This window comes from Lampris incognitus, chromosome 2 (assembly GCF_029633865.1).
Source record: "Lampris incognitus isolate fLamInc1 chromosome 2, fLamInc1.hap2, whole genome shotgun sequence".
Lineage (NCBI taxonomy): Eukaryota > Metazoa > Chordata > Actinopteri > Lampriformes > Lampridae > Lampris > Lampris incognitus.
The window spans coordinates 54,186,777-54,204,570 of NC_079212.1; the positions used below are offsets into that span (position 1 = coordinate 54,186,777).

Genomic DNA, 17,794 nt, shown 5'->3' on the forward strand with positions numbered 1-17,794 from the left:
TCTCCCCTAACAATACCAGAGAAGGTTGAATCAGTTTATCTGCATACATGAAGAAGTGTAATGTGGTGTCCAGATGAACTTCTTCAACCTTCTTTGACTTTCTTCCCTGGATTATTGAGCATGCGTCAAGACTTTCCCCAACAGAGATGGAGAGGCCAATATAATATGGTAGCTTACCACATCCTTACCCGTTTCCCCAGGTGTATTCCCTGTGCGAGAGAATGGTGACCTCTTCATGTATTGTTGGACTCCATTCTGCCTCCTTATCTGAAAAGGGTTTTATTGATTTCCTTTCTACAATTGTCACTTTTTTTCACATATATTTATCCTGAGAAGGGTTGTTTAGTATACTGGCCTGTTTTTAAAATATATCTGTGCCTGTTATTTACATGAGGTATTGTTGACCAGCTTTTATTTTCACAATTTACAAGTGGATTAAAATGACGAGAAAATTGTTTTTTTTTTAAATTAGTATTATGCCTACATCCTTGTGAATGTCATGATGTTAGAGGTGAAGGTAACATGAAACCGAGTCGTGAGCATCATGTCATATGTTGGCTTAATGGAGGATTCCACAGAAACAGCCCCTTCTCGTACACACCTTCTCCAGGGGTAAAAGGACTTTTTGTGAGAATAAAGAAGGTTTGTGTTTTTACACAACCCATAGGGCTAAGTTTGCCAGAATACTTCTTATATTAAGTTGCATCCTGAGTATATATTTTTGTCTTTGTTAGTGTTGGTGGTTAACTATGCTTTCTCTGGTGTTGGAGGAAATAATACAAACACATAAGTCACACAAATGTTCCAATAGCTTTCAAACCATGTAGTCATTTTTCGTAATATAACAAAGTCTTGTTTAACAAAACAACAATTTCAGTAAGATCATCATGACCAATTTTCAGGATGAACTGAGCTAATGCCCCACTTTTTTTTTATCATGTTTTGTTTCATTACACTTCTGTAAACAATAACACTCGGATGAAATGTACAACAGTTGAAAATGAAAAACTGCAAAATTAAAATTCTTGGTTGCCACTTTTTTCATTTTCTACTGACTTTCTTCAATTACACTAACAAGTTAAACATTGACAGAGTTATAGCCAACATCATAGCGCTGTTTTCTGGAAATTTAGAAAGATTTGGCAGAGGTGGCGCTGAGAGTTCATTGAGGATTGTGGTGGACACATTCGTCGGTCTTTGATACAATGGAAGTGATTCTAATGTCACTACTGAATGTCCCACCGAGGGATTCTCCTACAATGGCAACAGCTTTGTTGTCATGCAGGTCACTGGTCCAACAGATGAACTAACGCACTGCTTTTGTGTGTACAGTTCAACATATGAATAACTCAACAGTTCTTATCTTTTACAATTTCAAACGTTTCAAATGTTGATAGAAGTGCAAGAATTTAGCATATATAATTTTTGTGTTACTTTCTCAGAACAGTAAGTCAGGCTACATAACCTCTACTTTGACATGACGCTGCGAGCCTGTGCAGCGACTCTTCTGGCTGGGATGGTCTGTAGTGATAAATAAACATGATTGATTCTGACATTCAGTCTCTTTCCGTCTGTTGGAGTGAGATTGTGCACAGGGCTCTTTCTCCTCGCATCTTGCCCCCTAACATTTATGTCTGGGTGTAGTTCTTACAGGTGAACGAGTGCTTGGCTTGAGAAGGAACGATTGCCGTCTCATAAATGGCTGATCTTTCACATCAGTGTTTGCACAACGAATTATGAATGTTGCGATGGGTGTAGCAGTGTGTGGCAGTAACACTTGAGTACAGTGTTAAAAGAAGCTCAGATCACTTGTACGAGTCTGTAACGTATCATCAGTGAAAGACGTGTAATGGGAAGTGTGGTCCACCTACGCTACATGTTTACTGTGGGAAATAAGTTTGCCTGCTGAATGGGGTAAAAGCAGTGGTGGTGGTGCCAATGACTGTTGCTGGTGTGCGTGGCATGCAGCGCATGCTACCTGTGGTGACAATGCATTGTAAAGGCCACAACACAATTACCACCAGGAGCACCATGAGAAAAATGAAGACCAGTAACCTCTTCCAGTCTGTCATACGGTCCAATAAGCCCAAAGTCCGAGGCCTGGTCTGGGCTGAGGCCTCAGACGCCTTAGTGGCCCCAATGTCAATGCAGATGCAGAGGGCTGTGGGAGTGGGGGAAGTGCTGGAGCCTTCCTCATTGGTGTGGCTCTTGTAGCACAACTTCTCCCCCTCCAGCCAAACGGGCTCCTCCTGCTGCTGGTGGCTGGGCAGCTTACAGAGAACCTCCTGACTAGTGGCTAGAGCCGGGGGGCCATCCTCAGGTAGCATGGTGGGGTGGCGGCAGAAGGGACAAGAGAGCCTACTGCTGCTACGTCCATCCTGATCAGCCAGTGAAACGGCCATCAGCCGGGAGAGGCACTCTAGGCAGAAGGTGTGGGTGCAATCCAGGAGCTTAGGGGTCTTGAAGACATTGTCGTAGGTATTGTAGCAGATGGAGCACTCCGGCTGGCCGCTAACTGACAACTTCTTTCCTACTTCAACAGGCAGCTCCTTTGGGGGGGATACCTGCGTGTGCCAAACCTGAGGGGTCTGTTCCATCTTCAAGAGTAGGACTCTTCTGTAGGACTCTTCTTTGTCCCTCCCTCTGTGCCGGCTGTGTCTGAAGTTCTCTCGTTCCTCTTCTATCTTTGTATCTGACTGAAAGAGAAAGAATAGAGATATAATCTCTGGCCATTTATATTGCAACAACTGAGTGAAGTAAAAAGTAGTTTTTTAGAGTTATGTATGACTGTCACCTCAAAAGTTCAACAGGATCTAGTTCTATCAAAGCACATCAACCCAGTTCACCTCCTTTGCATTCATGCTCTTCTGCTGGCCTTTGACCAACTATTTTCACCATGCAGAACACACAGTGTTACACAGTTTTACAGGGTCTCGGTCTGTCAATGAGTAATTTATGCAGGGCAGTGCTGTAAAATGGGTCAGACATGATGAGTTTTGAATGCCATCAGAATAAATTTCAGTGAAGCAATAGCAGCCATGTCATTGTAAGTACTGGTCATGAATGCAGGGATGAGACTAGAAATATAAACCTCTGCCACTGATTCTTGTTTTTGCGTTATGTTTTGCATTTGAAAAGATAATCTGGTGAAACATTAAGTTAGCAGTCGCTGAGTAGTTGAGTCTGAGGATGCCTTCCTTCCTTCCTTCCTCACATGACTAACCTGGATGTAGCATCTGCAGCCAAGACAAAAAGACTCAAGCTCGATGGCAGATTCACAATTGTCTTGATAAAGGCATTTCTTCAAGTAGTGGATATGGGATGTTAATCCTGCAGATCTTATTGTACTGTGCTCTTTAAACTGCATCAGAAAAAAACCATCCTGATTTAAAAACACTTCGCTTCACTTCTGCAATGTTTTGTTTACATTTTTCATACTCGCTCAGAACTGTTGTTCATGCATAATTTATTCAGCTGTCATTTTAATAAATCAGGGCGGACCATCAGTATGAAGGTACACTGAAGAAGTTGACAAAATGCCAGTATATTTTATGTAATCCAAGCCCATGAGTCAGAAGTAGTCATTGCTGCGGAATACATCTTTTTATGTCACAACAAGTGTCCTTGATACACGTGGAGCCAGTCGCTTTATTCAGCCACCTGGCTCGTCTTCGTGCCAGCTGCAGGTGTCTCCTAAAGAATGTCATGATGTCATGTCTACACAGGCAGACCCATGTGTATGGACACCCCACCACCTGTAGGGGTCACTATTGCAAAGGCAGGACATATTAGTCCTATGTGCTCAGTGCTCCCCCACCCAAGATCACTGTCAACTGTACTCCCTGAGACACCCATCCACGACAGAGACGGCATGTTAGCACATTAACACAGTAGTCCACTTCCACAACGTTACGCAGCACGGTGCACTTGTATCGGAGGTCAGCTTGACTGACATTTTGTTCTTGCTGTTAGAGTCACTGTGATGTAAACGCACGTGATCGGTTTATGAAAAGTGTGTAAGTAACAAAGTGACAAAGGGTGCGTCTGCTCAGTTAATGGCCGACAGTCAGGGTAACAGAATGTATGTCAACGCCACACGTACTGTTCAACGTGCTGGAATAAATGAGATGAACTTTATTTTGAGAGTTTCTTATTCTGTTGGAAGAGAACAGGACGGCACGTGGTAGGTAGCACGAGTGGTTACTCAGCTCTTCTGGTTAACAGAGGCAAGTCACTGGCTGACACGCTACCGACAGAAAGCCACAACAGCACTGAGACGGGCCTAGTACAGCACTGAGATGGGCCTAGTACAGCACTGAGATGGGCCTAGTACAGCACTGAGACGGGCCTAGTACAGCACTGAGGCGGGCTTAGTACAGCACTGAGGCGGGCCTACTACAGCACTGAGACGGGCCTAGTACAACACTGAGACGGGCCTACTACAGCACTGAGACGGGCCTAGTACAGCACTGAGGCGGGCTTAGTACAGCACTGAGGTGGGCCTACTACAGCACTGAGACGGGCCTACTACAGCACTGAGACGGGCCTACTACATCACTGAGGCGGGCCTAGTACAGCACTGAGGCGGGCCTAGTACAGCACTGAGACGGGCCTACTACAGCACTGAGACGGGCCTAGTACAGCACTGAGGCGGGCCTACTACAGCACTGAGACGGGCCTAGTACAGCACTGAGGCGGGCCTAGTATAGCACTGAGTCGGGTCTAGTACAGCACTGAGACGAGCCTAGTACAGCACTGAGGCGGGTCTACTACAGCACTGAGACGGGCTTAGTACAGCACTGAGACGGGCCTAGTACAGCACTGAGATGGGCCTACTACAGCACTGAGACGGGCTTAGTACAGCACTGAGACGGGCCTACTACAGCACTGAGGCGGGCCTACTACAGCACTGAGACGGGCCTACTACAGCACTGAGACGGGCCTAGTAAAGCACTGAGACGGGCCTAGTACAGCACTGAGACGGGCCTAGTACAGCACTGAGACGGGCCTACTACAGCACTGAGGCGGGCCTACTACAGCACTGAGACGGGCCTAGTACAGCACTGAGGCGGGCCTAGTTTAGCACTGAGTCGGGCCTAGTACAGCACTGAGACGAGCCTAGTACAGCACTGAGGCGGGTCTACTACAGCACTGAGACGGGCTTAGTACAGCACTGAGACGGGCCTAGTACAGCACTGAGATGGGCCTACTACAGCACTGAGACGGGCTTAGTACAGCACTGAGACGGGCCTACTACAGCACTGAGGCGGGCCTAGTACAGCACTGAGACGGGCCTAGTAAAGCGCTGAGACGGGCCTACTACAGCACTGAGACGGGCCTACTACAGCACTGAGGCGGGCCTACTACAGCACTGAGACGGGCCTAGTACAGCACTGAGACGGGCCTACTACAGCACTGAGACGGGCCTAGTAAAGCACTGAGAAGGGCCTATTACAGCACTGAGACGGGCCGCACTGAGACGAGCCTAGTACAGCACTGAGACGGGCTTAGTACAGCACAGAGACGGGAGCGCAGGTATTCAGTATCGATGGATCTGTCCCACTTTGATTACCATGACACATATCTCCTCAGTGTGTCTTGCAGCACTTTTTCTTAAAGAAAAAGCTACATTTCTATTTCATAAGATGGCCATGCCTCTCCTTTCCCCATTAGGAGCACCGAGGGCCTGGCCCACCCATTCTCTCTGCAGCTCTTTCCCCATTAGGAGCAAGGAGGACCTGGCCCACCTGTTCTCTCTGCAGCTCTTTCCCCATTAGGAGCAAGGAGGACCTGGCCCACCTGTTCTCTCTGCAGCTCTTTCCCCATTAGGAGCACCGAGGACCTGGCCCACCCATTCTCTCTGCAGCTCTTTCCCCATTAGGAGCAAGGAGGACCTGGCCCACCTGTTCTCTCTGCAGCTCTTTCCCCATTAGGAGCAAGGAGGACCTGGCCCACCCGTTCTCTCTGCAGCTCTTTCCCCATTAGGAGCACCGAGGACCTGGCCCACCCATTCTCTCTGCAGCTCTTTCCCCATTAGGAGCAAGGAGGACCTGGCCCACCTGTTCTCTCTGCAGCTCTTTCCCCATTAGGAGCGCCGAGCAACTGGCCCACCCGTTCTCTCTGCAGCTCTTTCCCCATTAGGAGCAAGGAGGACCTGGCCCACCTGTTCTCTCTGCAGCTCTTTCCCCATTAGGAGCACCGAGGACCTGGCCCAACCGTTCTCTCTGCAGCTCTTTCCCCATTAGGAGCACCGAGGACCTGGCCCACCCGTTCTCTCTGCAGCTCTTTCCCCATTAGGAGCAAGGAGGACCTGGCCCACCCGTTCTCTCTGCAGCTCTTTCCCCATTAGGAGCAAGGAGGACCTGGCCCACCTGTTCTCTCTGCAGCTCTTTCCCCATTAGGAGCACCGAGGACCTTGCCCAACCGTTCTCTCTGCAGCTCTTTCCCCATTAGGAGCACCGAGGACCTGGCCCACCCGTTCTCTCTGCAGCTCTTTCCCCATTAGGAGCAAGGAGGACCTGGCCCACCCGTTCTCTCTGCAGCTCTTTCCCCATTAGGAGCACCGAGGACCTGGCCCACCCGTTCTCTCTGCAGCTCTTTCCCCATTAGGAGCACCGAGGACCTGGCCCACCCGTTCTCTCTGCAGTTCTTCCCCATTAGGAGCACCGAGGACCTGGCCCACCCGTTCTCTCTGCAGCTCTTTCCCCATTAGGAGCAAGGAGGACCTGGCCCACCCATTCTCTCTGCAGCTCTTTCCCCATTAGGAGCGCCGAGGACCTGGCCCACCCGTTCTCTCTGCAGCTCTTTACCCATTAGGAGCACCGAGCAACTGGCCCACCCGTTCTCTCTGCAGCTCTTTCCCCATTAGGAGCAAGGAGGACCTGGCCCACCCGTTCTCTCTGCAGCTCTTTCCCCATTAGGAGCACCGAGGACCTGGCCCACCCGTTCTCTCTGCAGCTCTTTCCCCATTAGGAGCAAGGAGGACCTAGCCCACCCGTTCTCTCTGCAGCTCTTTCCCCATTAGGAGCACCGAGGACCTGGCCCACCCGTTCTCTCTGCAGCTCTTTCCCCATTAGGAGCACCGAGCACCTGGCCCACCCGTTCTCTCTGCAGCTCTTTCCCCATTAGGAGCGCCGAGGACCTGGCCCACCCGTTCTCTCTGCAGCTCTTTCCCCATTAGGAGCACCGAGCACCTGGCCCACCCGTTCTCTCTGCAGCTCTTTCCCCATTAGGAGCGCTGAGGACCTGGCCCACCCGTTCTCTCTGCAGCTCTTTCCCCATTAGGAGCGCCGAGGACCTGGCCCACCCGTTCTCTCTGCAGCTCTTTCCCCATTAGGAGCAAGGAGGACCTAGCCCACCCGTTCTCTCTGCAGCTCTTTCCCTATTAGGAGCACCGAGGACCTGGCCCACCCGTTCTCTCTGCAGCTCTTTGTCCTGATAAATTTACACTCAATGGGTTTCTTGTATCATTGCCACTCCTCAGCCAAGCTTTTCAAGTTGGCGGAGAATTTTTCTGCTCTTTATCCGATGAGTTAGCCCACGAACATTACAGCTTACCATCTTTCAATTGGCCATTATCCAACATTGTGTATTCTAAGATTTGCTTTATGTAACGTTTGTTTTTTATTTCAGTAGGTCTGTTTAACACCTATATACCTCCAACAATGTTTCGGGCTGCGTTGCTCTTATACTGCTCCATGCAGGAGAGAATATTTGCAAAACACACAAATAAGTGAACACAGTAGAACGTTGCAGGAAAAAGAAGAGAGAAAAAACATACTCCCTTCCTACCCCCCCCCCACACACACACACACACTGGACACCAGTGCCAATTGGTGTGGCAGCTCTTTGTGCAAAGGAGAAGAGGCAGGGACGTCAATTCACCAGAAGCCAAGGTATGGCAAAGTCAGATGACGTCACATCTGACATCACGTGACGTCAAATCAAGTCCCTCAGAGTCTCATTCCAGCTCCACCATGTGGCTCTGTGCCGGTAGTCAGCTACAACCATTTATTTCATTTATACAACCGCGTCACCCTAATACAGTCAGGGCCTTGACTGATCCCCCTCGACAGTCCTCATCGCCCACAACGGAATCTGGACCCCCCGCCACAGGTGGGACGCCTCGGCCCTGCTACACATTATAATATGGCAAGCATGTATTATTTTTTTCCTGTTTTCAAAGTGGAACTTTTTTTCACAAAATTAAAAATGGCTGCTAAAAATAAAAAATGGGCACTGGTAAATGGACAAACCCCCACCGGAGAAAACCACACAGTCAACACTTTATTTTTCCAAGATTATCAATGTTTCAGAATTGCTTTGGAATAAGGCCTGTGGTTATAAAGCTATGCCACTGGGAAATCCAACCACGTAGTTTGACTTTCTGATGGAGGGGGGCAGATGCCAAAAATAGATGATATAGTGAGCGAAAATACGTGGCCTGTATGATCACTCTATTGTGCTCCTCCGCCTCTTCTGGTACAATTAAGATGTCCAATAACGTGCACACAGATTGTGGTTTAACATTTAACTACACGTTGTTTACATTAGGCGTGCTAATGGCAGTTATTATGGAAGTATTTTCCTTTTGCGGCTGCACCCGCCATTAGGCTACAATATTATTGTTTGCATGAAATAAAGACAGAGCAGAGTTATGTTAGTTTATTGCATCCTCTTGAACACTCTTGGAACATTTTATAGGCGAATAATAGGCTCCGTTTTACTTATCAAGCTGCATTAATTACATAAATCAAAACAAAAGGCCTACTAAAGCTGTCCAATTACTTGATTCTGCAAGTTTCTTAAACATGGTGAACATAGCGTCCTGTCAATATGGAGCTGCCGTGGCCTCTGGTCCTATAATCAGAAAGAAATACAAACTAGAAATGTTCAAACAAATCACCCTAATAAAGCTCGGGCAAAAGTTGTGTTGCTATGTGCAAAGCCCACCCTCCTTCACCAACTAAACTGGCTACGTCAATAATAAACCAAATGTTATTCCCAGTAATAACATGTATAATTAACACATTATAATAACCTAATTAAAGATGTCCACTTTCAGGATTATGGCTCGCTCTCGGCTGTTTAAAAACTTCCAAGACAACGCAGGTACTGTCTACAACCAGGGGCGCTGCAAGACGGTGGGGGGGGGCAGCCGCAGTTTCATTCGGTCGATTCCTTCTTCCAGGACAGGAGAGAGACTCACGCATCGGAAATAAAAAAACACAAAGAAACAAAAATTAAGACTTGCTCATCATGTCATTTCCTTTTTACCGGTCCCTCCTTTTGGCGGGAGCTTGGCTTGGCTTGTAGGAATAATCGTCCATTCAGTTAGATTCAAAAAACTGTACTTCTCGCTGAGGGTAAACTAACCACTAACAACAAATAATGGCCACGACCAACAGCCATGATAAAACTGGTTTACCACAGTCACCTGGCCTCTGTGAACACAATGTTGTGTACCTTGTGTTTATAACATGGTATAAGCAAGCAGCGGAATACAGGAATTGTCAACATTTGGCACTGACACATTTTAGAACTTGCGAAAGAGTCAACAAACGTTCAATCTTATACTGAATACCGTTTTGGACAAGTTGCAGTTTTCACCTCTGGACGCTAGGGGGCAGTGACTCCACTTGCCCCAGCCAAACTACGCCCATGATTCCAACATAGACCCGGGTTATGATATCTAGAGCGAAATTTCTAGGTGGGATTCCAGACATTATAACTTCTAAGAGTATTACATCTTAGGGTTATATCACAAGTTCTGATGCAAGTGTAACCGGTTATTTTCTTGCCCGGTGCGGGATTCGATACGAGTGTACTGCACCACAAGGCGACGTCACTAACCGCTCGGCTAAAGGGTCGGACCCGTTAGCTAGGGGCTAACGTGTCTTATTAGTAGTTTAAAGTCGTCACCCTACCCGGAAGCGCGCCCTCGCGCTTTGTTATTCCCGCGCTCCGAAGAGACTTCTGAGGATCTGCACACTTTCGGATCCCACCGCTGCCACCAATGTAACCGGTTATTATCTTGCCCGGTGCGGGATTCGATACGAGGCGTACTGCACCACAAGGCGACATCACTAACCACTCGGCTAAAGGCTCAGACCCGTTAGCTAGGGACTAACGGGTCTTATTAGTAGTTTACACAAGTATCTGTGCAATATAACTCGGCGCATTATAGTGATATACCACTGTATTATTTCTTGCCACATTTATTGAAATCGGTGAAGAATGATACCTTGCAGAGCGCTCACAAGCTCCATTAAATAGACCAAAAGCACAACATTTGACCCAAACAACAGTCACATACTGAAATACTTCCACATGTTCCACCTGGTGCCGGCCACTGAACCGTGTCTATGCTATCACACTTTCAGAAGAGTCGTCGTGCTCTTGAAATGGGACACCTCATGGCACCAGTTCACTCACATCTTCAGACAGGCTTAGCTAATAACACCCACAACCAGCATACAGACATACAAATAAATGACAGAGAACCAAACCAACTAATTAGGCTCCTTCTGACGCACAGTGGTCCAACCAGCAACACATAGGCTAGCTAGTAGACTTGGCCTACACACTGCTAGCTAGGCACGGCGGCCATCACAACAACACAGCAGTATAACAATCAACCACTTTTCCATCTTACCTGTTCGCAGCAGTTCCAGTAAAGCCCTGAACCGTCACCCACCCAATAAGTTGACATGGCAACGGTTCAATAATCCACTCTGCCAAAGGAACATGGCTGAGTAACGGTCCACAAACCATCTCCGCCAACTGGACTTGATCAAGGCAACACTTAAAACACGTTAGACTATTACTGTTGTCACAACGAGGCCATTCTCTTTCCATAGCGAAGCCTTCCCGACTCATCTGGGATTTTAAGAAGCTCTCCCTTTGAGAGGTTTCGTTTAGTTTCAGTCCTCCATCGCGTGTGCTACAGTTACTAGCTAGCTACACAGCACACACGCTCTTCTTCCTCTCTGGTTCTGGCGCCGCGTCACTTAGCAACACACGCGCAGAGGGGGGGGGGGGAGAAAGAGAGAGAGAGAGGGGGGGGAGAGAGAAAGAGAGAGGGGGGGACAGAGGGGGAGAGAGAGAGAGAGAAAGAGAGGGAAAGAGAGAGAGAGAAAGAGAGAGAGGGGGAGAGAGGGGGAGAGAGAGAAAGAGACAGGGGGGAGAGAGAAAGAGAGAGGGGGGAGAGAGAAAGAGAGAGAAAGAGAGAGAGAGAGAAAGGGGGGGGGGGAGAAAGAGAGAGAGAGGGGGGGGAGAGAGAGTTACTCTCACTATTGAGTCGGTGACGACCGAAAGACGGGAGCTGAGCCGAGCGAGGTGCCGATTCACTCGATGTGATTCTACTTCGTGCAATGACTGATTGTTCTGCAGTAACAGGATCGTTTAAAACACGGAGAAATGTGTAACTGCTAACATATATTATCTCACACTGACTAGGCACACTGACCAGGCACACTGACTAGGCACACTGACTAGGCAGCCGAGGCATGGCAGCTGCCACACCCTGCCATACCCAACTGACGCCCCTGAGAAGAGGTGTGACTACATCTGTCCTGGGTGAGTCCACTCGGTGTGGTTGCAGCGAAGTAAGGCTTACCTTAAGGTAAAGGTTAGGGTAAAGGTTAGGGTTAGGGTTAGGGTAAAGGTTAGGGTTAGGGTAAGGGTAAAGGTTAGGTTTAGGGTTAGGGTAAAGGTTAGGGTTAGGGTAAAGGTTAGGGTTAGGGTAAAGGTTAAGGTTAGGGTTAGGGTAAAGGTTAGGGTTAGGGTAAGGGTAAAGGTTAGGGTTAGGGTAAAGGTTAGGGTTAGGGTAAAGGTTAAGGTTAGGGTTAGGGTAAAGGTTAGGGTAAGGGTAAAGGTTAGGTTTAGGGTTAGGGTAAAGGTTATGGTTATGGTTAGGGTAAAGGTTAGGGTTAGGGTAAAGGTTAGGGTTAGGGTAAGGGTAAAGGTTAGGTTTAGGGTTAGGGTAAAGGTTAGGGTTACGGTTAGGGTAAAGGTTAGGGTTAGGGTAAAAGTTAGGGTTAGGGTAAAGGTTAGGGTTAGGGTAAAGGTTAGGGTTAGGGTTAGGTGCCTGACGTGGGTTACATACGAATTTTTGTGCATTACTGTCCGTACGTTTTACTACGGTCAGGGAGTGAGAACAGCCTGCGACAGTCTTGTCGTAATTAAAATATCTTTTCAGCCCATTTTCAGGACAGTCCAGCATCACACATGGTGGAAGCCCCTTTATGTGGAACTACTATTAACTACTATGAACCGGAAGGGCTATGACTAAACTACTAGTTTGACTTTTTCTGCCGTTATCTGGATGAGTGGCTATCAGTGGCACATGTTTTCCTTCAGCCCGGCGATCCAACTGACCCATTTTTCTATCTCACGAGACCTGATTTGCATACACAAATGGGAGACTTTGTTTCAGAGTGTTTTTGTGCTCTTGGTAAAGAGTAAAGGTGACTCTTCCCTGTTGTGCCTGCTGCCGGAGCCAGCGGTGCGTTTGCGGGTCACCTGTTGTTTGCTCAGCTCGGCAGTTAAGCGGCTGTCCTACCTGTTCTTCATGAGAGACCTACATGTGATCACAGCTCCCGGTCATTTAGGCTGAGGCCGTGTCTTGCTAAACATTAAAAGTGAACACAGTAAGGTAGGTCGCATATGACCTGTGCAGCAGATCGGGGTAAAACAGTGTGCTGATCCCATCAGTATTCACTGTGCTGCACCTGACCACACATCACCGGACCACATATAGCAGTTAAAGTATAAACCTCCTGCAGTCATCTGTGTCCAACGCTTCTGTGGCCTGGTTTTGTCAAAAAGAGCAAGTTACCTTTCTATGGGTGTGAAAATAACCTACAGCAAACTGTTGCTGTAATTCAACTTTTTCAACAAGTTATATGTCGTAACAAGTACACAACTTTTCCTCTGTCACAGCAGCTATATAATAAAGGCAGTGGGTGTTGTACCCTCCATGGAAGTGTTCCCTTACCTGTTACTGGATGAAGATGTCAGATGAGCTGCTGGTCCGTGTTGTCAGGCTGGGGCTCGGCTCACTGCCGGGCTGTCAAATACATGCTGGGAGTGGGAGTCAGTTCACCTTTGTAGAGAGTTGTGTTTTATCGCGTCGTCCGAGCCAAGGTCTTCTGGGTACCAGTTTACATTCACACTGACCTGTTGCCTCAACAGGTCTGTGTGTGTTAGCGTATGTATGCTCAAGGCCTGGGTGATTGCATGAGAGCTGCAGTGTTTGCGTTAGCCTCAGGTCCTGCTGCCTTCCTGCTGTGTGTCGGTGTGTGTGCTGGTGTGTATCAGCGTCACTGCTTTTCACTGCTCCATGCAAATGAGGCTGATAGGCAGTGCAGCACAATACTACAGTCTGGGGTGCAGGAGGGTGGAGCTGGAGAGAGAGGAGGAAGAGGGATCTTCTTCAATCCAAGAGGAAAATACACAAACATGCCTTCTAGCCACGCCCCTCTCCTGTTCTGCTGCCTTTGCCTTCTAGCCACGCCCCTCTCCTGTTCTGCTGCCTTTGCCTTCTAGCCACGCCCCTCTCCTGTTCAATTCAACTGAATTCAATTCAATTTATTGTCATTAAAAACAACGTGCAGGCACATGTTAAACATTAAATAAGGACTTTGGCTTCGCCAAACAGTGCAAGGCAGACATACACAAACACAGCAAACACAATATAAGATATACATACGTGAAGACCAAAAGCTACAATAAGTTAAAAAAGAGCAAGAGTACAACAGAAATATCCACTGACATTCAGATGGTAGCCAGGTTCAGGTGGGCAACAGCTTGCGGAAAGAAACTGTTTCTGAGTCTGGTAATGTGGGCTCTGAGGCACTAGAGGCTCCTGTAGTGCCTCAGAGCCCACAGGGGGAGAACAGTCCATGGTTGGACTGGGTGAGATCTTTGCTGATGCTGAGACCTCTGCGAAGGCAGCGTTTGTGATAAATGTCTTTTATGGCTGGGTGCTGGGTACCGGTGATGTGCTGGGCCGCCTTGACGACCCGCTGCAAAGCTTTCTGGTCTACTGAGGTGCAGTTCTGCTGCCTTTACCACCTAGCCACGTCCCTCTCCTATCCTGCTGCCTTCACCACCTAGCCACGTTCCTCTCCTGTCCTGCTGCCATTACCACCTAGCCACGTTCCTCTCCTGTCCTGCTGCCTTCACCACCTAGCCACGTCCCTCTCCTGTTCTGCTGCCTTCATCACCTAGCCACGTCCCTCTCCTATCCTGCTGCCTTTACCACCTAGCCACGTTCCTCTCCTGTCCTGCTGCCTTCACCACCTAGCCACGTCCCTCTCCTGTTCTGCTGCCTTCATCACCTAGCCACGTCCCTCTCCTATCCTGCTGCCTTCACCACCTAGCCACGTCCCTCTCCTGTCCTGCTGCCTTCATCACATAGCCACGTCCCTCTCCTGTTCTGCTGCCTTCACCACCTAGCCACGTCCCTCTCCTGTTCTGCTGCCTTCACCACCTAGCCACATCCCTCTCCTGTTCTGCTGCCTTCACCACCTAGCCACGTCCCTCTCCTGTTCTGCTGCCTTTACCACCTAGCCTCGTTCCTCTCCTTGTTTCTTGTGGTTGCACAGTGGCGCAGTGGATAGCACAGTGCATGTTGTTCCCATGTCTGCGTGGGTTTCCTCCGGATGCTTTGGTTTCCTTCCACAGTCCAAAGACATGTAGGTCAGTTGAATAGGCCGTACTAAATTGTCCCTACGTGTGAATGTGTGTGTGTGTGTGTGGGGGGGGGGGGGCTGGCGGAATGTCTATGGTGTCTCCCTGCCTGCCGCCCAATGACTGCTGGGATAGGCTCCCAGCATCCCCGCGACCCTGAGAGCAGGATAAGTGGTTTGGATAATGGACAGATGGATGTTTCTTGTACAACATCGAAACACAGACACACATGCATGTATAGGTCATGTGTAGGTCATGTGTAGGTCATGGGCAGGGGAGATATACCCATTCCATCTTAACCGTATTTGTTTGTGCTGCTTGTTGTGTGCTGTGGTGGTGCAGTATAGATAGGGTGTTATGCGCACCATGCTTGTTTATATATTTTGTTCTTATTTTATCTTTTATTTCTATTTGTTTTTCTTGTTTCTATTTGTTTCTGTTTTCTTGTTATCTTGTATCTTGTTAGTTTTTAGTTTTTTCTTACTGGAGCGTGAGTGTCTGTAATAGAACCCAATTTCCCCTCGGGGATGAATAACGTATTGTGATTCTGATTATTTAAAAGGTAGTGCCTACCTAAACTGTGTCCTTCCTCTCTTCCCTCCCTCTATCTCTGTCACACACATACGACAACGGTTATATCACCAAGTATTTATGTATTGCACAATGCACACAACACACGTCTTTCCATGGGATCAGTGATAAGGTGACAGATGGTGATAAAGGCCCGTCTTCTCACCACACCTGCTGCTGCCGCGGCACTTCCTGGTTGTTCTACAGCGGCTCTGCAGAGAAGGACGCCTCCCCCCTGCCAGGAACCAGCCTCCACACCACCTCCACACCTCCTCCACACCCACACATCTCCATTACAGGGAACTTCATCATGACTGTGGTGTGTACTGATTCATAAATCACAAGGTTACTATTCCCCGAACATGACCTCTTGATGCACCTTAACCAAGGTTTCGATGAAAACAAGCATGTATTATTAAAAATAGAAACAAAATTATGTAAGCCAATTATTTTGTTGCATTGTGTAAATTGTGTAAACACCACATCATTGCACGTTGTCCCATCTTGTGAGAGAGATGCTCCTCTGTTGCTCTCCCTGAGGTTTCTTCCTATTTTTCCTCCCCGTTAAAGGGGTTTTTTAGGGAGTTGTTCCTTATCCCATGAGAGGGTCTAAGGACAGGATGTTGTGCCGCTGTTAAGCCCCCGAGGCAAATTTGTAATTTGTGATACTGGGCTGTACAAATAAAATAGTTTGATTGGATTTATTTTTAAATCAAGAGAAAGAAATAATATTTAGCATTTTAATACTTCATTCGTTAATTTTTTAGTTATTAGATAGAGTTTTGGGATAAAGAACGGTGACGCGTGGAAATTCACCAGGACACAGTGTTTGCTTTAGGAAGATATTTATGAATTAGTAGTTTTACAGTGAGGTCTTGATGGGTGGAGGCCATTAACAAGGTCATGCTCCTGCAATAACAGCTCTACACCGCTCCCCCGGTTATTTAGTAACTCCAACACAAATAACGCTGAATCATATCAGGACAGTCATTTCTTGAACACTGGGTTGGGGGAAAGAGGGGTATAAACTCATCCTCTTATTGTTTTCCAAGCTCAGGCTCATGAAGTAGGCCCATAGTAAACATCTCCTGGGCTCTGGATGAAGGGATGGACCAGCTATGAGGGTGTGCAGAGGCGATGGAGGCATGTTCTTTGTGGTTGTCTTCTGCTGAGTAGGTTTCATAGCAATATAATGCAGAAAAAGTCATTCTGAAGGAAAGTTCAGTGTCATATTTCCGGTGCTTTTATGAAGGTGCAGATGGTTGCTATGGGTGGAGTATTGACACTTGGCCATTTAATCAAGCTGTATGCAGGTCCATAGTGTAACCGTGTGAGATCCATAGCACGTGACAACAGCTGAGAACATGAAACTCCATCTCATCATACTCTCCATGTTCCTACTCCTCGGGGTTAGGAGGTGTCCCCAAGTCGTCCCAGTCACTTGCAGTCCTCTGTCACAGTGAAGAAATGAATAAACACATGATTTTTTGATCAGCAACAAAACTTCTGAGCAAGTCCAGTAAAATGACAGCCTTCACTCAGATGGGGTCGTGGCTGATGTGCATCTCACCTGACAAGGTGAGGTTGTCTTTTTCCTCTGCATGTTCAGTCTATCAGCAGTTCCAAACTGCTGCCTGAGCTGGTTTCTATTTGTCTCAGCCTTTTTTCAAACTCACATTCACGTCTCACATCATTGTGCTGTGGCGTTGTGCTTTGTAACAAGCCCTACATAAAAGCAGGTTTGGGGTGGGGTGAAGTACCAAACCTGGCATCACGGATTTACACCTCACCTCACCTAGGTCATCCGTCAGGACCCCACTGTAGTGTTTCAGTTGCGTGTGTTTGTTTAAAGCATGGGGGCACTATTCCACATGCAGTTCTATGGTTCTCCGCTAACTGGAGATTTTGTGCCTTTCCATTGTCAAGATGCATTGATCATCTGCAAAGCCACGATGTCCCCCGTCCACAACACCAGTCTACCAATGAATGCAGCTAGGACTACTGCTACCCATAGGAGTAGCAGGACCTATTATCGAGGCTTACTGCTCTAGATCCGCCGTGTTCTGCTCTGTTGTCTCCTGACAATGTTAACAGTGTTACCGTCAGGAAGGTGTGGGTCTTCACCATGCACGGACGGTCATTCATCATGGAGAGACTATATTTTGTGCTTCACATGATGCTGGGGTGTATGGAGACCAGTCTAGGACACCACGAAAGGCCATCAAGGAAAGGTACTACTCCTATACTTAACCCCTTAACCCCCATCAGGGCCTTAAACAGGGGCTGTTTAAGGCCCTGATGGTCCTGCTGCTAGAAGACATCTGAGGTAACATGAACCTTCATGTCATGTCTCTGCTGCTGACCCTGTTTGGACCATTCTGTCACAGCACCCAGCTGGAAAAAACACTATACTATATCAACACGGATTTCATCTTCAATTTTATAAAACCAAAAATACACATGTTCTGAATAAGGTTTTGGCAAATTATTTCAGTCATTTACATATTCATGACACGTTGATATGAAAAGC

General features: G+C 47.8%; 1 protein-coding gene across 1 annotated transcript; it reads right to left on the reverse strand.

Annotated features, from left to right (window-relative positions):
- Positions 1 to 18: 18 nt before the first annotated feature.
- LOC130106699 (RING finger protein 223) lies at positions 19 to 13,308 on the reverse strand. The gene is made up of 2 exons (XM_056272914.1): positions 12,998 to 13,308; positions 19 to 2,696 (listed from the first exon to the last, which is right to left on the reverse strand). Exon 2 carries the CDS (start codon positions 2,595 to 2,597, stop codon positions 1,881 to 1,883), a length of 717 nt encoding a protein of 238 aa, XP_056128889.1. The 5' UTR covers positions 2,598 to 2,696; positions 12,998 to 13,308; the 3' UTR covers positions 19 to 1,880.
- Positions 13,309 to 17,794: the final 4,486 nt, after the last annotated feature.